The sequence below is a fragment of the Chlorocebus sabaeus genome, chromosome 9 (assembly GCF_047675955.1).
Source record: "Chlorocebus sabaeus isolate Y175 chromosome 9, mChlSab1.0.hap1, whole genome shotgun sequence".
Classification (NCBI taxonomy): Eukaryota; Metazoa; Chordata; class Mammalia; order Primates; family Cercopithecidae; genus Chlorocebus; species Chlorocebus sabaeus.
Window position 1 is genome coordinate 18,760,461 of NC_132912.1, and position 23,631 is coordinate 18,784,091.

Sequence of the window (23,631 nt, forward strand, 5' to 3'; positions counted from 1 at the left end):
ATTATTATGTGTTATTATTAATCACATAACTGAACTCTGGCTACAGGCCTTCCATGGCTCGTCTCCCAATCAATTCTTTTCAGAATTAAGAATCACGACAGGGGCCCGGGCGCGGTGGCTCAACGCCTGTAATCCCACCACTTTGGGAAGTCGAGGCAGGAAGATTGCTTGAGCCCAGGAGATTGAAACCCCCTGGGCAACACAGCCCTACCTCGTCTGCAATCCATCAATCAATGAGTACATAAATGAATAAGCCAATTAATGAATACGTGAATGAATAGATGAATAAATGAATGAAAAAGAATCACGGCAGAACTCCTAACCCCTAGCACGCCTGCCTAGAGGAACAGGAAGAAGTCAAGAAAGAAACACTCTTCACTTCTGTGAATTTTCTAAGGGCAACAAACGGCGGCTGCTCAATTAGAGAACCTATGGTCTTTTCTGGCTTTAGAGGTCAGGTCCGCAGCTGCTAGCAGCAGAGAGACTCAAATCAAAGAGGAGTCCCACAAACGCTTTGAAGGTTGACATCAGAGGGAGCACGCACCGAGGGAAACTCCCCACCTCCCTATGATACCGCAAATTCCCAGTCGCTGGCAGTTTGGGGTTCTCCCACCGGAAGTGAAACCGAAGAAAACGCCACGTCGAAGGCGTGTGTTGCCGTAAGCGCGCCGACGTCACGCGCCTAGCTTCCGGCGATGGGTGGCCCTGGGATCGGGAGGGGAGGCGGGGTGGAGGCGGGGCTTGGGGTTGAGAGAGGCTGTGGTGGGTAGGTGGGTTCAGACCGAGGGGACTACGGGTCGGCGTTGGGCTCAGTGGGCTCGAAACAAAGGGCTATCCGGTGGGGACTCGCCGCGGCGCTTTTTGACGGGTCAGGTCGAGGTTTCTCGGCCTAGCAGTGCCCTCGCTGCGCGATCTCAGGCGGGTTCTCCTCGGCTCCCTGCAGCCCGTGCCGCGGTGGGGGGCCCGGCGCAGCGGCACCTGCTGCCAAGGGACCCCGCGGCCCGCCCCGGTGCTCATGATGGGGCTGATCTTCGCCAAACTGTGGAGCCTCTTCTGTAACCAAGGTGAGAAGGATGGAGCTGCGCGGCGGCTCGAATCCGAGGCGGAGGGTCCGGCCGCCGATGGGGACACCGGAGGCAGGGGACAGAGCGTTCGGAGAAGCGGAGGAGGAAGGGACTTAGGCCAGGGGGCGGGCAGAAACTCTGTGTTTTAGACCTGGAGAACGTACGGGAGAGACCTGACGTGTGGGAGAAACAGGGAGGCAGAAGAGAAGGCATTTGGTGTCCCAGAATCCAAACTGAGACTGTTTGGATATTGGCGAAGTAAAGCGGGATACAGCTAATGATGCCCGGAGGCGTATGGAGGGCCTTTCCCGTCGTTATTGAAGCGTACTTGTGTATCTATGTGTAGCCCCCAGGATAAGTGTCCGGCCAAAAACCTAAAACTTTTTTTAAAAAATACTGTTGGTGCTTTGTTTTCCCGCCCTGCCCTTTGAGCCGTAAGCCAGTGCACTTTCACTCTGATTTCTTCCCCTTTCTTCTAGGATTTGGGAGTGAGTTGTCCTATTCAGATACACGAGTTTTCCAGCATCTTCATTCTAAACTTTTTTTTTTTTTAAGGCATTCAGAAACTAAATGCTTTTCTGTTTTGTGTAAGACGTTACGTGTCCGTAATTAGTCTAGAACAGGTAATGAGACACCTGGAAGTGGCAGGTCCAAAGGGCCGAGAAGTTGCAAAACCTGTTCTGAGTCAGAATGAGATGTGATGTCTTTTGAAGAGAGAAAACGCCCAGACCAAAAAAGGGGCCGACGATAAGAAGTTTTAGGCGTCCTTTAAACAGAATGGTTCCTTAGTAATCGAAACCAATTTTGAAAATCAGCTCGTTTCATTTTACCTTTAAAAGCCGGACATAATTAAGAAGGCAGTTTTATTTCTTTTTATGTTGGTACCAATGTGTTACTGCTAATGTAGGTATCTAATCTTTTTCTGGATTTAAGAAGTTGTGGAGGTAATGGAATGGCTTTAGTTGACTTGTTCTGTAGATTGATAAGAACACTAAAATAGTCTTTTTCAAGGTTATAAATATAGATTCAGGCACCCACATGTGTATATATGTATATGCCTGTATCCAGTAACCACAGATAATATTACTTATCAAATGATTTCAAAGTGAGCAGAGCTTCACACTTAGTGGGTATTATCCATACATTTAACATATTTTTATTTTATTTTATTTTATTTTTTTTGAGACAGAGTCTCTCTCTGTCGCCCAGTCTTCAGTGCAGTGGTGCGATCTCAGCTCACTGCAACCTCTGCATCCTGGATTCAAGCGATTCTCATTCCTCAGCCTCCCGAGAAACTGGGATTACAGGCGCCCGCTACAACGCCCGGCCTATTTTTGTATCTTTAGTAGAGATGGGGTTTCGCCATGTAGGCCAGGCTGGTCTCGAACTTCTGACCTCAGGTGATTTACCGGCCTCGACCTCCCAAAGTGCTGGAATTACAGGTGTGAGCCACCGCGGCCGGCTGTAAAGCAGCATTTTAAGACGTGCTTAAAGGTGTAAAGATTAATACAAAAGTCACCAGTTTTCTCTTTCCCCTGAGCTGGAGAATTGAAACATTACCAAAGTTGTTGGTTTTCCCTGTATATCCTTTCCCATTTTCCTTTCGCCCTTTCTGTTACATGGCTGCGCTCATTTTTCGTTGGAGGCGTCCTTACTCAGACTAGAGGGAATAAAAGATATAAGGGGAAAATTTAGAAGATGATGAAAGACATTCAGTGGCTCCCTTTATAATCACATAATTGTTCAGGCCTCCTAAATCTCCATTTCTACTTAGAATTTTTCTTTTTCCTCTAACTTTCCTGTTGGAAAATTTAGAACCAGTGATTATTCAGTTATTTTATTCTTATTCATACAGCCATAGGCCAATCTTCAGAGTTTAACATAGGAGGTACAAAATTAAAGAAGAAAGATGTCTTCCTGGCAAAGTACTCAAACATCAATAAACGAGACAAACATGAAAAAAAAATGCAGTGTGGTAAATTATTTAACAGATATGTGTAAAAATATAACGTTGGCTGCAGCATAAGGTATACTTGGACTGTAATGTAAAGATGACTAGGAATTTGGGTGGCATGCTAGACAGACCGAGTAGAAGGGACATGTTATTCTAGGCAGAAGGACTAATATGCAAAAGGGAGAGGAATGAGCTAGTTTGGTACTTTTAGGGAAGCTGAAAATAGTTGAGCTTGGCTGTGTGTTAGTTTGCTTGCGAGGAGTGAAGAGGAGATGAAATTGGAAAGACAGCCAGGAGAACCTTATCACAGAGGGCCTCCAGTGTTGACTAGGACATTAAACTATCTAGAGCAAGGAATGGGACTCATTGAAGAGTTTAATCCACAGATGTCTCTTAGCCTATATTTTTGTTTTCTGAGTCAACAAATTTAACTACCAATCTCAGCATTTTCCATTTTTGTCACTCTATATACCTATTTCAGTGGAATTAGATGTATTAGAATAACAGGCTGAAAGCCCCACCTCACACCAGCTAAATCAGAATGGGGTGAGGTGGCCTGGGCATCAGTGCCAAGGTAAATCGAATGTGCAGCCAGTGTTAAGAACTACTGATCTTACTTTATGTACTCCTTTCCCTTGTCTTTCTTCCAATATTTCCACATTCTCATCTTTTTTTTTTCTGTAGCATTTTAGAGTCTCATGCATCTTATAAATTAGATACCTTTCTATGAACAAGTATACTAAAGCATATGTTGTCTAAGTAAAGCAATCTAAAAGTACATTAATTCCTGCAATTTTGTCTTGTTTAAACTAGAAGACTGTTTACTTCGACAGTTATTATTCAAGGAAATAATTTCAAAATCTGATTATCTTTGCAAACATTTTATGTATCAGTGTAGTTCTATGCAATACGTATGTGTGTATGATAGCTCACCTCTAAAGTTTTGCATTGTTTTTAAATTTCTTTTGAACTTTCGTAAGTATAGTCTTTTTCTCTCAGTGTTATGACTGTACAAATCTGTCATCAGTTATTTCTTTTTTTGTTACTTGTTTGTTTCTAAATGAGATGGAGTCTCGCTCTGTCACCCAGGCTGGAGTTAAGTGGTGCCATCTCGGCCCACTGCAACCTCCACCTCCCGGGTTCAAGCAGTTCTCCTGCCTCAGCCTCCTGAGTAGCTGGGATTACAGGAGCACACCCCCACTCCGGCTAATTTTTGTATTTTTAGTGGAGATGGGGTTTCACCATGTTTTTCAGGCTGGTCTTGAACTCCTGACCTCGGGTAATCCGCCTGCCTTGGCCTCCCAAAGTGCTGGGATTACAGACATGAGCCACTATTCCTGGCCTAGTTATGTCTTTAAATTTTATTTATTTATTTATTTATTTATTTTTGAGATGGAGCCTCACTCTGTCACCCAGGCTGGAGTACAGTGGTGTGATCTCAGCTCACTGCCACCTCTGCCTCCCTAGTTCAAGCAATTCTCCTGCTTCAGCCTTTGGAGTAGGTAGAATTACAGGGACCTGCCACCATGCCTGGCTAATTTTGGTATTTTTAGTAGAGACGGGTTTCACCATGTTGGCCAGACTGGCCTCGAACTACTGACCTCAGGTGATCTGCTCATCTCGGCTTCCCAAAGTGCTAGGATTACAGGCGTGAGCCACTGCACTCCGCCAGTTATTTCTAGTGTTACCCAGAATTAAGAACAAATGAAATACAGTTTTAATTGTAGTTCATTTTCAGAACTATGTAACAGTAACATCTTAATTTCATAATTTAATCATTTCTTTCAAATCCATGAATTTCATGTTATTTTGAATACTGGTTGCCAACTGTGTATGATTGTTGTCCTTTACTTCTGACTGCTCAGATCTCAGATCTCGTGGCTCACATTTCTTCCTTTAGCTTGTTCTGCCTTAACGCTGGACTTTAATCTAGTTTTAATCACACCAAACTTAAACGTATCATCTGTCTGCATCCTGTCTTCCAGACCATTCTTTTTTTTTTTTTTTTTTTTTTTGAGATGGAGTCTTGCTCTGTCACCAGGCTGGAGTGCAGTGGCACGATCTTGGCTCACTGCCACCTCCACCTCCTGGGTTCAAGTGATTCTCCTGCCACAGCCTCCCGAGTAGCTGGAACTATAGGCACCTGCCACCACGCCTGGCTAATTTTTGTATTTTTAGTAGAAACAGGGTTTCACCATATTGGCCAGCTTGGTGTCAAACTCCTGACCTTGTGATCCGCCCACCTCGGCCTCCCAAAGTGCTGGGATTACAGGTGTGAGCCACCATGCCCAACCTGGCTTTTTTTTTTTTTTTTTTTTTTAAGAGATGGGGTCTTACTCTATTGCCCAGTTTGGTCTCAAACTCCTAGATTCAACTGATCACTTCTCCTTGGCCTCCCAAAGTGTTGGAATTACAGGTGCGAGCCATTGTGCCTGGCCTAAAACATTCTGATTTACTATAACTGATAGTAACAGTAGTGTCTTAACCTAAAATTACTTCACATTGGGACCTGCCTTTCAAAATGATGCATTATTGGTGAATTTTACCATCACGGGCCTTCAGTATGGTGTGAAGCATCACAATGCAAAATGTGAAACAAGGAGCAGGATTGTTTGAAAATGACCTGGGTATTCACTTGAGTTGCTTCAACAAGGAGCCATCTGGTACTATCCCTCCATTCCTTTCTCCCAGTGGAATTATCTGCCTTCAAGTTTTGCTTATCTTTAAACTAGTGGCTTCCTTCTCACCACTGCAGGCGTGTTGTTTTCTCTAGATGCTTGGTAGGTGGAGCTTCTAGCTGTCACCAAAATGTAGAATGCTCAGTGCCAGGCAGTCCATTTGTTCCTTCACTGATACAAGTTCTTGTACTTTAAGGGATAACAAACAGGGTAATACTTAAAAGATTGGCTTCATTAGAAATTAGAGGATATGTAGCCAGGCATGATGGCGTGCACCTGTGGTCCCAGCTACTCAGGAGGTTCAGGTAGGCGGATCACTTGAGCCTGGGAGGTCGAGGCTGCAGTGAGCCTTGATCATGCCACTGCACTCCAACCTGGGCAACAAAGCCAGACCCTGTCTCAAATAAATAAATAAATAAATAAATAAATAAATAAATAAATAAGGAGAATTATAGTGGGTTATACTAAGCAGGCAAGTTTTGTTTTGTTTTACAAAGCAGCTTCTACCATAGTGAAAATAGCCCTTCTAGAGGACCATGTCTGTTTATCCTGCACTGTTATAGGCTGTACCTAGAGTGTGTAGGTCATTAGAAGACCTGCAGGTCTCAAGAACTTAACTTTTCTTGGTCCCTCTTTTTTTAGCTGATAAAGTTTTACAACTTTAGGAATATGAGCTGATAGTCGATTGTATGACCAGAATGTTGACATTCACCAGAGGTCATCAAGAAGAGTGGGGTTCTGATATGAGATGTGCCCAGTCGTTGCCTTTAAATCAACTGTGTTGTGATTCTGTGGCAACTTCCCTACTTACCCTGTTGATGTTAACTTGTAACTTTTAAAGCATTCTTCTGCCTTGGAGAAGGGGATCTTTAGTATACTTGGCATAAGTTAAAATCTAGGAAAGATGGTATCTGGGGTGTTTTCTGTATTCAAAGGACATTGCAGAATATGTACCGCTTAACAGAATAATTAGATGAACTTTAGCAACCACTTATTAAAAGAGGTGAATATGTAGTGCATGGCACCCAAAGAAGGAAAGAAATGAAGAGATTTTCGTTGTACAAAGAGCAGAAACAGAATCTGCTTGAAAGAACTGTAGAAGCCGATTGAAAAATTGTTAAACAATGAGCAATTGCATAAAAACTTGAGAGTATACGTTTGTCTTTGTGACAGGTGAAACATTTCCATTTTAAGCTCACATGGGATTTTTAAGTGAGAGGAAGAAACAGATCCTGGTGTCCATAGGTGGGAAAACTTACAGATATGAAAACATTTTGATAAAAAGCTAACTTGATTGGTACAGAGCTAAAAAGGTCTGTAAAACAGGCTTTTTAGAAAACTTACATTTTAGGTTTTAATTTTTGCCTAGATTAATATTTGGATCTCCTCTCCCCTAAATGCAATATAAGTGACCAACTTTGCTGGTGTTTCCTGCTTACCCATCTCCCACATTCTTTTACAAGAGAACTAGACAGAGAATCAATGATAATTGATTGTGTTACTTAACCTGGGTAGCCTTAACATCATAATATTTCTTTCTGTATTTTAACAATCTAGTAATAGATACTCAGTGAATGATTCTCCTTAATGAGCTAACTAATAATCATTGTTGAAAGCATGTAATTGCAGTAATGTTAAATGTTTATGGTTTGCTTTCTTTTTGTAGAACACAAAGTAATTATAGTGGGACTGGATAATGCAGGGAAAACCACCATTCTTTACCAATTGTAAGTATGGGTGTTTATTAAACAGTTTTCACTAGTTATTGAAACTAATGTGTTTATAATTAATAAGAGATGCATTATAATAGTGATGGAAAAACTTAAATATGTATTTTTTGTTTTTTTTTAAATTTTTTAAAATTATTATTATACTTTAAGTTCTAGGGTACATGTGCACAATGTGCAGATTTGTTACTTATGTATACATGTGCCATGTTGGTGTGCTGTACCCATTAACTCATCTGGTTTTTGTTTTTAATTTTACCAAACACCATCTATAGAAAAGTGAGTGAAATAAACATTTGCTAAACCCTTCACAAACACTTACTGTTTTCTGGCCTTGAAAGAAATTAATGTTAAACTAAAATAAATAAAGCGCATATTAAAGTGCTGGGATGAGGTGATAGAGTGGATTTCACTTAGTTCTACCCACACTTGGGTTTATGTAAATAAATTGATAGCTCTAGAAAGCCATTGCTACCCTCCTGACTAATAGCTTTGGAATTTTTTAACGTAGCCAGACTTGTCAAGTCAAAAGAAATGTGATCACTGCTGAGAATATTGCTGTAGTAGCTTGCAAGAGGGAGAGCCTTGAGACTTTCTGAGAAATCTATTAATACCTTAGGACATTTTCACAGCTCATCATTTCGCTTGTCAGGGTACCTTCCATTATCCTTTCAGTGCCAATGAAATGATCCTTATTAAGCAATAGAAATGGATCTACCAATCACTTTAACAAAATAGTTCTACAATTCTTTGCACCATTGTGTACCCCTTCACACTCATCTTGCATTAGAAGACAGCCCTTTAGCTGAAGAAGCTGAAGACGCTGAAGGCGTACTTCAGCTCGCCAGAAGTACTTCATTAGCCAGCAATTAACACATTTTTCAACTACTTTGCTAAAAAGCTACTGACAAAGTTTGTTGTTTCAGAGTTGCGTAACTACTTATTTCTATTGAAAACATTTTCATTCATTGGTGATTATGTGTTTAAATATGAATTCGCTTTTAAACATCACATATAAACATTTCAGAAACCTGTCATCTTTGTTGAAATAATTTTACACATGGCTTCAAAAATATACATAAAACGCAAAAGAGAATTGCACGCCTCCTCCAACACAGGACTGATGTGTTACCAGCAAGGGCATATTTGTTGAATTAATTGATTAATGTAGCTTTACCAATGGTTATGATAATACAAGAGGTATGAGCATCAGTATTCTAAATATATGTATATGTGTGTCTGTGTGTGTGCGCGCGTGTGTGTGTGTATATATATACACACACACACACACACATATATACACACACACGCACACACACATATTTGAGACCTAGTTTTGCTCTGTTGCTGAGGCTGGAGTGCAATGGCGTGATCTCCACTCACTGCAACATCCACCTCCCAGGTTCAAGCGGTTCTCCTGCCTCAGCTTCCTGAGTAGCTGGGATTACAGGCATCCACCACCATACCCTGCAAATTTTTGTATTTTTAGTGGAGACGGTTTCACCATGTTGGTCAGGATGGTCTCAAATTCTTGACCTCAAGTGATCCACCCAAAGTGCTAGAATTACAGGCGTGAGCCACCACGCCTGGCTTTCTAAATATGTTTATAGTTAATTTAAATTTTCACTTGCCCATGGTCGTCTTTTTCGGACTACTTTAGATTAAAAAGCCTGAACTAATTGTTGTGGCTAAGTCTCAATTTAGACAGTTTTCTAAATTACGGATAGCCTACTATCCAATATTTTCTCTTTTGCAAGTATTGGTGTCACAGTCGCCTAGAAACTTGCTTTTCAGGATGGGATGGGACATTGGGTCTTATCTCACCAATAACAGGGCATGGTAGTATTGGAATTTTTGGCCACAGAAATGCAAATTCACACCACACTGTTTCCTTTCTTTTCCATCAAGTTTGCAATTCCTCCCATTTTTAAAAAAAAAAAAAAAACATAAAGCAAGTCTTTCTTCTGGAGTTGTTGTCTAGATGTTTATTTGCACAAATGTTCTCCAGGTTTCTAATTTTCATGCTAATGATTATCATCATTGGTGCAGAAGGTTCATTGATCTTAAAAATACAGAGATAAAAGTTGCTTCAGATTCTCAAGATTTACAAGAGCTTTTATGGTATCTTTCAACAGCTTAATGAATGAAGTGGTTCATACTTCTCCCACCATAGGAAGCAATGTTGAAGAAATAGTTGTGAAGAACACTCATTTTCTTATGTGGGATATTGGTGGTCAGGAGTCTCTGCGATCATCCTGGAACACATATTACTCAAACACAGAGGTATGCTAAGATGAATTTTGAATTTTAATCAAAAGGTACGAAGAGTAAACCTAGAAAGTAGATAGGCTGGACCTGGGTGTATTGACAGTTGCCTTTTTTGTTGTTGTTGTTGTTGAGGAGTCTTGCTCAGTCGCCAGGCTGGAGTGCAGTGGCGCGATCTTGGCTCACTGCAGTCTCCGCCTGCTGGATTCAAGCGATTCTCCTGCTTCAGCCTCCCAAGTAGCTGGAATTACAGGGGGCGTGCCACCACTCCCAGCTAATTTTTGTATTTTTAGTAGAGACGGGGTTTCACCATATTGGTCAGAATGGTCTTGAACTCCTGATCTTGTGATCTGCCCTCTTTGGCCTCCCAAAGTGCTGGGATTACAGACTTGAGCCACCGCGGCCGTCCTGACAGTTGCCTTTTAATAAGATCCTTTTTTGTAAGGAATTTGGGTTTCTGTTTTTTTAAAAAAAATTAAAATTTCATGAATGAGACTTAAGAATTTGGGTTTTCAAATAAAAGAAAAGGCGAATAGAAAGACTGTTTGGAGCTATTGTTAGTTGAGTGCTTACTGTTTGGCCAGGCTTTCTCTGTTCATCTTCACAAGATTTTAATGTCTCCAGGGTTGGAGAGATCTGACACATGGAGAAATTATATAGCTTTCCCCATCATCTCACAACTTTCTAAGAGACCCTGACCGGGAGAGGAATGAATATTTTATTAATTTAAAAATTTCTTATAACATGAACATTAAAAATGTTGGTAGGTTTTTTTTTTTTTAGTTAAAAAAAGTGGATTTGCAAATCATCTCTCAAAGTTCTCTGCCGCTTATGAGTTCAGAGCTAACTTGGGGAACAAACCTGGATATATTCATATTTTATTTCTGCTTTTATTTCTTCTTAGAGGCAGATATTTTTTTAAGACCATTCAGTATAGTTTAGAGAGATTTATCCTTGAGAGTATGAGTTCACAATTGCATCCATTTAATTGTTCTTTGCAAAGATGTACACCTAACCAATTATTTTTTCTAAAATGAGACCTTTTTTTTTTTTTGAGACGGGGTCTCACTTTGCCACCCAGCCTGGAGTGCAGTGGCACGATCTCGGCTCACTGCAAGCTCCGCCTCCCAGGTTCACACCATTCTCCTGCCTCAGCCTCCTGAGTAGCTGGGACTACAGGTGCCCGCCACCATGCCCGGCTAATTTTTTGTGTTTTTAGTAGAGGTGGGGTGTCACCTGTGTTACCCAGGTTGGTCTCGATCTCCTGACCTCGTGATCCGCCCACGTCAGCCTCCCAAAGTGCTAGGATTACAGGTGTGAGCCACTGCGCCTGGCCGAGACCTTTTAAAAATTGGAGTTGGACCGGGCGCGGTGGCTCAGTCCTGTAATCCCAGCACTCTGGGAGGCCGAGGCGGACGGATCATGAGGTCAGGAGATCGAGGCCATCCTGGCTAACACAAGTGAAACCCCGTCTCTACTAAAAGTATAAAAAATTAGCCAGGCGTGGTGGGGTGCACTTGTAGTCTGAGCTACTCAGGAGGCTGAGGCAGGAGAATCACTTGAATCTGGGAGGCAGAGTTTGCAGTGAGCCGAGGTGGCACCACTGCACTCCAGCCTGGGTGACAAAACAAGACTCTGTCTCAAAAAAAAAAAAAAAATGGAGTTGGAAAGGAGGAGGTAGAAAAGGATGTAATATGAAGAATTTTTGGTGAACAAAGTTGCCTTTTTAAATAAAAAACATGTATTGTTCTAGATTTATATTATAATAGCATATATGTATATGTGTATATATTCCAATGCAATATGTAAGTAGTAAACGAAGATGGCATATCATAGATACTCAGAATTTGTGGTAGCACCTAATTATTTTATTGGGTATGCAGAAGATGTTGGTAAGCAAATAGTGTCGTTAAAGGGTAGCTTACATGTTTATACAGTAAAATAATGTTCTGAAACTAGAATAAGTTAGAAAGTAAGGGAAGGGCCAGCTGCAGTGGCACACTCCTGTAATCTCAGCACATTGGGAGGCCAAGGTGGGCAGATTGCTTGAGGCCAGGAGTTCAAGACCAGCGTGGCCAACATGGCAAAACCCCATCTCTACTAAAAACAGAAAACTTAGCCAGGCATGGTGGCATGTGCCTGTAGTCCCAGCTGCTCGAGAGGATGAGGCATGAGAATAGCTTGAACCTGGGAGGCAGAGGTGGCAGTGAGCTGAGATAGCACCACTGCACTCCAGCCTGGGTGACAGAGTCTCGCTGGCTCTCCAAAAAAAAAAAAAAAGTAAGTAAGGGACAAACGACATTGTAGCATATGATTAATTTAAACATCAGAGCTGTTAGTAGTTCAAAGCTCACAGTTAACTCCAGCTGTGAAAAGGACAGTTATCATTAATGAATAGGTCAAAGTTGATTCTAGTGAATCCATATGTACTTAAAGTGTTTCAAAAGGGTAGTTCTTGAAATGACTGAAACTCTGGAGGACTTAGCATGGGTCCAGAAAGAGATATCCATTACTGATGCCATTTGCATGAAATGTTCTTTTATTAAGTGTTCTCTACAAGAATATCAAAATTACTACAAAGAACAGTGGCCTATGTCAGTTTGCTTTTTGAAAATTCTTCATGTGGAAGAGTCCCCTAAAAGCTGCAGTATGTCCACTATATTACAAGAAGTTACGGGTATTAAGTAATTCCTGACACCTTCCTCTCATTAACTCACAGTTGCATGCCCGTATTCTGTCGATTCCTCCTTTGCCATGTGACATTCTTTCCATTTATTCCCTTGTAAGCCCAACTCAGTTTATATTCAGATTAGTTGTCTGTTCCCTTAATTTTATTTATTTTTATTTTTTATTTATTTATTTTTTTGAGACAGAGTCTCACTCTGTCCCCCAGGCTGGAGAGCAGTGGCTCGATCTCAGCTCACTGTAACCTCCGCCTCCCAGGTTCAAAGGATTCTCCTGCCTCAGCCTCCCTAGTAGCTGGGACTGCAGGTACACACCACCATACCTGGCTAATTTTTGTATTTTTAATAGAGAAAGGGTTTTACTATGTTGGCCTGGTTGGTCTTGAACTGTCCTCAAGTGATCCCCCCACCTTGGCCTCACAAAGTGCTGGGATTACAGGCATGAGCCACTGCGCCTAGCCTGTTTCCCTAATTTTAAAGTCATCTCTGTAATCTAATTCTACCCTTCATGTCTGTTTATTTTGCATCTATCTCCTGCTGTAATAGCATCATTTCATCTCATTTCTTAACTTTTTATTCTGTATAAAGTGTTCGGTTTAAGGGCCCTTTTTCGCTGCATCGTCTCCTCCATCTCCTCCTTCTCCTCACCCACCTCTCCACATTTTTTTAAAATGAGTTAGGGCCTCTCTGTCACCCAGGCTGGAGTGCAGTTGCATGATTCTCAGTACAGCCTCAACTTCCTAGGCTCAAAGCAGTCCTCCCACCTTAGCCTCCCAAGTAGGCGGGACTACATGCATGGCTAATCTTTATTTTTAATTTTCTGTAGAGAGACAGGGTCTCACTATGTTGCCCAAGGTGGTCTCAAACTCCTGGGCTCAAGCGCTCATACCACCTCACCTCCCAGAGTGCTGGGATTACATGTGTGTGAGCCACCATGCCTGGCCTATATCTTCTTACTTTTTAATATGCAAGACCTACCTTTTTTCATGTATAGCTTTACCAACAGATTTCTCCTCTTTTTTCTGGCTTCTTGCCTTTAATTTCTCCTGCATCTCCAGTATATTAATGCCTAAGTATCTATGTTTCAATCTTGAGCATTTGTAGTTGATATTGTTTTATAAAATTGTCTTATTTTTAAGATGCATTTATCTTTTTCTTTCAAACTAGCTTTTCTTTCTAAGAGTTAGGAGATTGTGGTACATAGAAGTAAGTGATTATTGACTGTTTATATGAACGATAACGGAGTACTTTGAAGTTTTAGTGGAAAATATTACAGAAATTAATATGTTTCTTTTAAAAAATTACTTTTTACTACCAGCATTTGAAAACATATCATAGTATTATGTATTCGGGCATCACTTTAAAAAAATCAAGTTGGGCACAGTTTTTATTTGTTGAAGTTTTGAGTTATTTTCTTATCGTTAACATTTGGATTTTACTGCTTGATGTGATTCAGTATTGTAAAAGCTGTTTATGGTGAAAAAGCTTGTAAATGTTTTATAGTAATGATGATGCTGTGTAGAAAAAGTACTTAGATTACTTGAGTGGTGTTACAGAAAACTTTTCAACATCCCATTCAATTTTCTGTCTTTCCTTTTAATTTTCCTTTTTAATTTTCTTCTAGTTCATCATTCTTGTTGTTGATAGCATTGACAGGGAACGACTAGCTATTACAAAAGAAGAATTATACAGAATGTTGGCTCATGAGGTAAATTTTTAAAGTAAATCTTTAAAAAACAATGTAGTAAAGTATCTGTACATTGCCTTTGCTTTTTTGCAAAGATTAGTGTGATATGATGTTGGCTATTTTATTATTAACACAGCTTTACATACAAAACTGATGAAAGTTTTGAGGTAAAAAAAATGCTCATTATTTTTTCAAACTTAAAAAACTCTAAGACATCAATTGTAGATTACTACTGTTATTGCAAAAAATGTTCAAACCTAAAGTTACTTAAGCATGCCTTTAAAAGTCTGATAAATGAGATAAACAAAAGGAAAACTTGAGGGTCTTTTCCCCAAAAGTTTATAGTAACTGAAAGTTTTTTAATGAATAACTCAAGATCACTTAAATTCAATTCTAAGTATTTCAGATATTTAAGAAAACTTAGTAAAACACATTCATGCACCATATCAACATAAGATATGAAATATCTTAAGATACCTTGCCAATCTGATTTTCCTCCCTTCTCTTTCAGAGGTATCTACTATCCTAAAAGTAGTGATTGGTATTCTTATGCATGTTTTTATAGTTTTACTATATTTTTATGTCTTGAAGTTATACAGAGTATTGTATTCCATGTTTTTTTGTTTTGTTTTTCGTTTTTTGTTTTTTTTAAGACAGAGTCTCGCTCTGTCGCCCAGGCTGGAGTACAATGGCGTGATCTTGGCTCACTGCAACCTCTGCCTCCCGGTTCAAGCAGTTCTCTGCCTCAGCCTCCTGAGTAGCTGGGATTACAGGTGCCCGCCACTACTCCCGGATAATTTTTGTATTTTTAGTAGAGATGGCGTTTCACTATCTTGGCCAGGCTGGTCCTGAATTCCTGACCTCATGATCCACCTGCCTCAGCCTCCCAAAGTCCTGGGATTACAAGTGTGAGCCACTGTGCCTGGCCTGTATTCCATGTTTTTAAAACTAATACTATATAATATATATCTTTCTGAATCTTGCTCTTTTTGTACAACATTGTGACTTGTCCATGATAATACATTCTGATTTATCCATGTTAATATGTACTGCTTTAGTTCATTCCTTTTAACAACTGTATAGTTTTCCACAGTATGAATATATCACAGTCAATCTATTCTTCTAATGTTTTCATAGCATAAACAATACTGAAGTGAATATTAACCAATGGGCTTATGTTATACAAAGACTAGTAAGTAAGAAGTATTGCCCAGCTCCTACCACCAGTACTCTACTTTTAAGTTTTGGAGAAACTCTAGTGTTTGGCAACATACTACCATATTTACCTATTAGAATATTACTTATGTAGTTTTGAGTCAGTATTTAAAATTCAAATGTATTTTTTTTCCAGTTTGTCCGATTTGACTCAAAAATAAAAAATAATTATTTAATATTTATCTGTTAGAATGAATACTGAAATTATAGATATTCGAGATTATATTAAATATTAGTGCCCGATTATGTTAAAGTAGAAGCACTTCATTATACCTGTTCAGCTGGTTAAATTTAAATTTAAATTGTGGTATTTCACATATTAGAAATATTTTGTCTTGATTGCAGGATTTACGGAAGGCTGCGGTCCTTATCTTTGCAAATAAACAGGATATGAAAGGGTGTATGACAGCAGCTGAAATCTCGAAATACCTCACCCTTAGTTCAATTAAGGATCATCCATGGCACATTCAATCTTGCTGTGCTCTCACAGGAGAAGGGTAAGTTCATCGATCTGAGGGGAGGTAGGACTGCTTTCAAATTTCTTCCAACTTTTTAGGCCAACTTGTTTTCTTCTTGGGTCCTGTTCCTTTTCTGTTTGTTTGTTCTTAATTAAAGGTGATTTTTATAATGTGTCTCAGGCTTACAACATAGAAATAATTCTACTAAAATCACTGGCAACTTAAAAACTTTAATGTAAATATAACGTTTTACCAAAAAGCAATAAACTATTGAATTAAGTTTCATAATCCAAATTTTTTGATGTTCTTTGTTGCCTTTATCATATACTGAGAAAAAAACTGTAGTGTCACCTTTCTTTTAAAGAGGAAACTTGAAAGGAAGTTCACATTTTCTGCAAGGACTTAAACCTAAGCTGTCAGCTTTCTGCAAGAGAACGTCTTCTTTATTATTAGAAGGTCTTTTGGGAAGCATAATTCTAGACAATAAACATTTGAGACAAATGCCATATAGTCTATTCTTCCATTTCTAACAATTTAAATGTGGGTATTAGGCCAAGAAGAACCCAATATTATTTATGTATTACCCAGTTTATACCAGAGAACTTATCCACAAATCAACCTCACCTTCTTAGTTTTTCTCTTAGTATTTATCAGAAATAGCTTGCAGTAATAGCTGTGTGTAGGCCTTTTTGACTCATACTTTTAAGACTGAGTCGTAAGTATTCCATTCTTTAGAATTGAGGAGGGTAAGGTGAAGTTCCTGTTAACTTTCCCTAGTCGTTTAAGTCTCGGTTAATTTTAAAAGGCGGGGAGTATTTGCAATATTCATGGCAAAACTGGCAAAGTTGTATCTTCCAGATGAGACTGAAGCAGTTTCCCACAAACTGATTAAGAATATTTAAGAAAACATTCCATTTAAAAATTTAACTTGTTATAGTGTGGCTTAAATGTTGACACTGATGTATATAAATAATGATTGTGCTACCAGCCTTTGGTTAAGACTTAAAAATAATAAGTATCCTTTCAATTTTTAAGTATAAAGTTTTTAATTTTAAAAATATTTCTATCTTTTGTTCAGGTTATGCCAAGGTCTAGAGTGGATGACCTCCCGGATTGGTGTGAGATAACTTTTTTGCTTGAAAGAGACTGCTCTATTTATTGTGTGACATGAACATTTTTTCCTAGTACCTTTGGCTGCTAAGGCAGCAGCATGTTTAATTTATAACAACACAAACCTCTGAGAGCAACACTTGAATCAAGTGCAGCTGAACTGGAACATAAAAGGTTTTTTCTTAACTTTTTTTTTTTTTAATACACTAATCTTCAGTTGGATGAACATAATGTATAACTATGTTTTCGGCAACAATTCTTCTGTTTATTCTAATTATTCAGTGACTACCTTGTAAGAAATGTTTGTCATATGCGTGATGTCGTCTGAAATATTCTTATAACCTTAATGACCAATTGCTTTCAATTCTTGACCACCACGCCCTCCCAACCAGAGAATTACTGGTTTGATAGAGTAGTCATGGAAACCATCAGGTACTGTCTGCAAACTTCTCCAGCACTAAATATTTGTTCCTTCTATAAACCATTCATCTTTCGGACAGAACTTACTATAAAGAAAGAAATCTGCCTAGAGGATATATGTAAGGAAGATTCCACATCATGAGTGCTTGCCTTTTAACTTCCCCCACATTACTGCGAGTCATGGAATAATATTTAAGTTGTTATTTGCATGGAAATTAAGTAGGCTGTTTATTTTTCTAAAGGAATCAAGTTCACTCTTCTGCCTGCAACATTTGGTCAAAAACTAACCAAGGTAAAATATTTATTGAAAAGCCCAGCTTTGATGTTAAATATTCTTGAATAAATCTGATATTTTAAGAACGTCACATTATTCAATGCATATAAAACTATCAGAAGTTAATAAAGCATACCGGCACTAAAAATAAGACAATTGGAATATATTTCAGTCTCAGTTGACAAACAACTTTATTATCAACAGAAATTTTAGCTCTTTTCTTTGCAAGATATATCACAGCTACTTTGGGCAGTAGCTAAAGCTGAAGTATGAACAGTCCATTTTGTTTCTTACAATTTGAAGTTGTGTCTGTCATAACATTTTTACCACCAGCAGTATATTACTTAAAAAAACTACATGGGTTTCCTTGAATTTATTTGACGATATTATGTAATAGACTTGAAACAATTGCCATCTTTGTAGTTACGCCTTGGGTTCTAAAATCGTATCAGAAACTGCTGAATTTAATCCTAGCTTTCAGAATATTAATATGAGACTCAAAGTTAATATTCTTAACAACTTATAAATTAAAAAGTCATCATCTATCAAAAGTTTATTGGATGGCATTAAAATGTTTTTGAGGCAGTTGTCTAATATGAACAATAATCTAGACAGTATATTCCTTAAGAGGAAAGACAAGTATTGTATTTCGATCCTGTTTATTCAAATGTGTGATTTTGCTGAAATGAAAGGGATAAAATGAATACTTAGAGAATAATACTTCATTTTTGCAGTATTTTTTAATTTTGATGAAAAAGATTCAGTGTTCGTAATCTCAAAATATGTTTTCAAAATTGGTATTTTATTTTTAATATTTTTGTAGGTTGATTTAAATTTTGCTCTTTTTTCAGGTGTTCTTGATTTATTATATTTAGTCAAGTTAATTTAGTCGAATGTGGTAACATTTTTCTGATTTATCTTTAGCTGTAGCACACTCTTGAACTGAACAGTGGCCAGAGGAAAGCTTTCTGGACTTTGGAAAGCAGTTAACTTTGTTTTAAACCTTTTTCTTAGTGATTCTATGTCAAGTAGAGGATAAGTTTAGTTTAACTTAGTTTTTAATATAACCCATAATCAAGAACATGAGCAAAAAGCAGACATAAATCAATATGGATGCTTTGTGGTGTCTGTGCGGTGTGGGGGAATTAAGAAAATGCCACTTACCTAAGCACAGTTTGCCTGAATTTCTACTTGGTTATGTTGTTTACCATAAGTACTGAGGATAATTCCCCTAAGTCTGTCCTGAGAAAAAGCATACTTAGTATTCCTGTATTTGTTCTTACGAAATGATTATCTGCCTTCTTGTATCTAGTAAGATTGGCTGGCTCAATTTTCTTCTGTCAGATTATATGGTTATTTTTTATATTGCCACATCAGCATTATATTAAAAGTGTTTTTAATAGTTAATTGTATTTTGCCAACTACTAGTATAGACTCAAATTTGCTATTTAATTTTTAAAATACAATTTATTTTCTAAATCCTTTAAAAAATATTTGGTTAGTTTTGGATTAGAAGTGATTTATGTTAGCCATGTGTTGAAGATGAAATTGGCATCAGTGTAGACTGTGCTGATTGGGAAAAGTTCATGATTAGGAAATTCATGTAAGACTTTTTAAGAGTATTTTTTAGGTTTTCACTCAATCTTTCCTGTTACAGTAACGTGAAAACCAATTATTCTTTACTCCAAGAGAATGTTTTAACCCAAGCAAGTATCTAATACTAGAGCATTGGTTCTGCCATTCATTGTAAATCAATGAACTATAAGATACTGTCTGAAAAATGTACATTTGTAATTAGTGCCTTTATTCATATTTTGAAATACATTCTTAGTTTTATATTATACCTGTTCTTTGGAAGTCACATTAGCAGCTAATTATTTCAATGATGAAATAATTTGTGTTTCATATCCCCCTTCACCTCCATGTATTGGCTAGCACAGTTTAGAGTAAGTGAAAAGCAGGGGACTGTTCTACCTTTTATTTTTAATTTGAAAATAAGGAAATTAAATTTCAACAGAAATCTTTTAAGTATGTTATAACCAAAGTGTTCAGTTATCCTTGCAAGTTCAAATACAGCATTTTTCTTAATTTTGAGCATGTCATGTCCTTCATCTTTAAACCCATCAGTCATACTGAAGCCCATTTGAGAACTCTTAGAATTAATAGAACCTTTTATAAGGGAATATGCTGAATATTTTTTATTGTTAATGTAACTTAATTCCTTAAAACCTGGAATATTAATATATATAATCTATTAAAAACTGAAGATGAAATATGTAATTTTTGCTTGTAGTTTCTTGTGTTAGTATGCTTAAAGGTATCAATATTTTTATTCTATATTCATTAGAAGAAAGGTAAGAAATTTAAGTTTCATTGCTGAAAAATTTTCAGTGGGTGCCACCCCATAGCCATAGTCATTTTGATTAAGCATAATTTAACTTTCATTATAGCATAAACAGAAAATAATTATTTTACTATGGAAACAGTGCTAGGCAGTGCTGTAAACAATATTCTCTGAAAAGTTGTGGGGCTCACGAAGAAAATTTTAAAGAATGTAGAAGCTTTTTTAAAAAATATTTGTAGTTTCTTAGGACAAATTATAAATATAATTGTTCTGAATAATCAATTTTTATTTAGTCCTTAACTATGTAAAACCATATCAGTAGAAAGATGTACTGGTGTCATGTCTTAAGATGGATAAATTTCATTGGAATTTATCTTTGAAGACTAACTTTATGAGGCAGACTGTTCGTCTACGGCTTTGGAACCAAAAAAACTTCACCCTGATTCAGTTCTAAAGGCTATTTTACATTTTGCCGGGGTAAAGTGACTTCAAGATACAGCATGGTGTCTTGTATCTAGTAGAATATTGTGCTATCTAAAAAAGTGGATTTGAGCTCTAATTTGGCCATTTCTCAGTTGTCTGGTTGACCTTAGACAATTCGTGTCCACGGTTTTCCTTTTGTTTTTCTCATACTGAGGAACTTAAACTACAGCTCTAAAATGTCTTTTGGTTTTAAAATTCTGAATTCTTATATACTACTATTAAAAATTAAAAATCTCCCAAATAGTAGGGAAATACATGTAATATGAAATTAAATGTATCTTTATCCATTATTTGATTCCTACCTGTTATTTTATTTAGATTATGAATACAGCCAAGTAGGGAAAAAAGTATCAGTAACTGCTATTCAACTTAAATTCAGCGAATAGCTAATGACAATGCAAAAGAGAAAACAAGCCATATTGCTAAGAGAAGGATAGTAAGCTGCTTAGAAAGAACCAGCCTGTGTTGGAAGTAATTCTCTTCTAGAGAATTTACCTTATTTTCCTGGCTTGTACTAATTGAATGTAAGTGGTTAGTTTGTTCAGAGTTTATTGCCTTTTGATGCCACCCCAAACTACAGTTCTGTGTGACTTTCCATATTGAAAGAGTAGGGTCAGTAGCCAGGTTGTCAATCTTTTACAAATGTCTACATAAATCTGAAAGTGGTTTATATTCAAGGTTAGTTTTTCAGTAGTGTCTCATCCTTATTGATTCACTATTACTGTGAAAAGTGAAATCCAAAAGCCAGGTTCCCCCCAAAAGTATTTTTTTTTTAATTTTAGGTTACCAAAATAAATAGAAAAAGACATAAAAAAATCTTCAACTATTCCATTTTAAATTTAAAGCAGGAAAAAAAAAATTGTGCCCATCAGACCTAAAGGCAGCTTTAAGTGTATATAGTTTGGTGAAACATTTGGGAAATATTAATTTGGAGGTTTAGAAGCATACCGAAAAACAAATTCAAAGCACTTGCAAGTAAAGACAATACCATGGGGTCGAAAAATCTTCAAAAGGATATTAGATAAGAGAAAATGTGAATGAAAGCAATGAATTTCTGCCTCTCCCCGTATTTAAGGTACTTAAAATTACTAGAAAATACAGTCTTTTTACCGTAGAGCTAGATGGCCTGTATTATTATTAATGTGGCCAAAGGAGTGAAGACTGATTAGGGATTTAGAATTTGGAACTGTAGTCACATGAAGGCATCTTTTGCATTTCTTAAACTAGTAATCTACATTTTCTCCTGGAAATGGAGAAATATAAAATGTGCTGTGTATAGCTTTTGGAATAGAAAACAAAGTTTTAAAAGAATGGATATGTTTTCTTGCACAACTTGTAAAATTTTAATTAAAAAATTACCTCATTTTTCTACCCATAAGGTGCTTTGCTCAAGTATGTGGGATGTTGTACCATCCCATAAAAACCCCCTTCACCCAAACTGTATTTGAAATATGCAGAATTCATAACTAAGGGATAGCATTCCTTGGAGATTTTGTTTTGTTTTACTCTTGTTTGCCACCAGCTGGGCCAACATGGTAGATATATCAGATACACATACGGTTTTCATTAAAGCACATAGGAAAGTGCTCGGTCAATATTTAATTAGTTTAATTAAATAAGGGAAAGGAGAAATCCTAAATTGGATTGATTCTATTGTACTGTGAATATATTTCCATCAGTGTTGGTAAGATATCAAATGACCATCAGTTGATCCCAGTCATCAGTGACTTTTTTGCATGTGTAAGCCCCATTCACAAGAGACATAATCATTTTAGTCTTTATATTTTCCCTCAGGAAATGTAGGGACTCCGAAAGCCCCTATTTTATTCTCTTGGAGTAAACTGTTGAGTGTAGTTACAAAAACTTGTATTTATGATTTTAAAAAAGTTTAACTGCTATTTCATTGAAAGTGTGAAATGGTCATTTTTTTTTCAATTACAGAATAGTTACAGATTTTACCATGTTCATCTGTTCCACAGAGCATGTTAAAAACAACAACAACAACAAAAACCTAACAGCAATTACAACCTCGGTGTTGGGTTTATTCTAATCAGAGTGAATGATTATAATCACACTTTGCTATTGTAGCATAAATTGGTGCTTTAGAGCATTAAAGAGGAAGCAGCAGGCCCTGTACTCAATATTTATTATTTCTTGCCTCAGAATGCAAAACAACTTTAAAGTGTCTGTATTCATATTTATGTGCATTTCTTAAGATTTAAATACAAACTGTTGTTACTCCTCAAGCTTCAGACTTTCTGCGAAAGCTCTAAGAATATTTTAGTTTCTATGCTTGGTCAACTAGAAGATGGTATTAATAGGTCAGAATTAGGAATTGGATGGCTCTGTGGGTCCTCTGGTATTGTGCAGAGGAAAGAAAAATATCTTTTACACCACAGACTGCACGTCTGAACCCCAGCCAAACAGATGTGTTCCATTGGTCCAATATATAAGCATTAACAACAACAACAAAAATTTAAAGCAAGTAAATTAATGCATTCACATTATCACTTCTTGAAAATGGTTCAAAGCATGTTTTCCTGATGGTGGGATTGTTTAAATGCCATGTTTTAAAGTTTTTAATACTTTATTACTGTTATGAAGTGCTTCTTTTATATGTTAAGTTTAGGTTGCCAATACTTGTAATTTTTATTTTTGCAATTATGTTATAATGAGTTGTTTGCATGCCTATTTAACCCAAGTAAAAGGATGCTATTTGCTCTGGAATGTTCATCTTTTAGACAGGTTTTGGCTCATTTCCAATCATGGTGCAATATAGTGTAACTTTCATTTGTTTTCATTCAACAGTTTTATTTTTGTCATAATAAATAATTACTTTTCCAATACAAAGTGAACCCAGTGTTTTCTTTTAAAGATAAAATCTGCTTTAACAGTCTTGTTTGCAAATGATAGAAACCCACCTATGCTAACAAAGAGCGGAGAATTTTATTATAGGTGTGAGATGGTGGGGGCTCACGGAACCCATGGAACAAGTGGATTTGTAGACGAGAAGGGGACTAGAGACTGGACCATTTAGGAGCAAGCAGGAAGTTACCTTTTCTCCTACTCATCTGTTTCTTTCATCTGACTGGATTTGTCTGTTTCCTGATCCACGTGACAGATAATGTCCCAAGTCCAGTAGCCTCCTAAATTTATGCAAGGAAGAAGTCAGGTTATTGTTAGATTTTTAGTTACAACTCCATATTCCCCAGGGAAATTATTCATTAGCCAGCATTGGGTCATTTCCTCTCTCTGATGTAAACAACTG

The 23,631-nt window shown here is 37.5% G+C and overlaps 1 protein-coding gene across 1 annotated transcript; it reads left to right on the forward strand.

Annotated features, from left to right (window-relative positions):
- Positions 1–746: 746 nt before the first annotated feature.
- Positions 747–23,213, forward strand: ARL5B (ARF like GTPase 5B). Its single transcript, XM_008002432.3, has 6 exons — positions 747–1,064; positions 7,363–7,423; positions 9,559–9,706; positions 13,997–14,080; positions 15,620–15,771; positions 16,811–23,213. The coding sequence occupies exons 1-6, from the start codon at positions 1,016–1,018 to the stop codon at positions 16,857–16,859; spliced, it is 543 nt and encodes a 180-aa protein (XP_008000623.1). The 5' UTR covers positions 747–1,015; the 3' UTR covers positions 16,860–23,213.
- Positions 23,214–23,631: the final 418 nt, after the last annotated feature.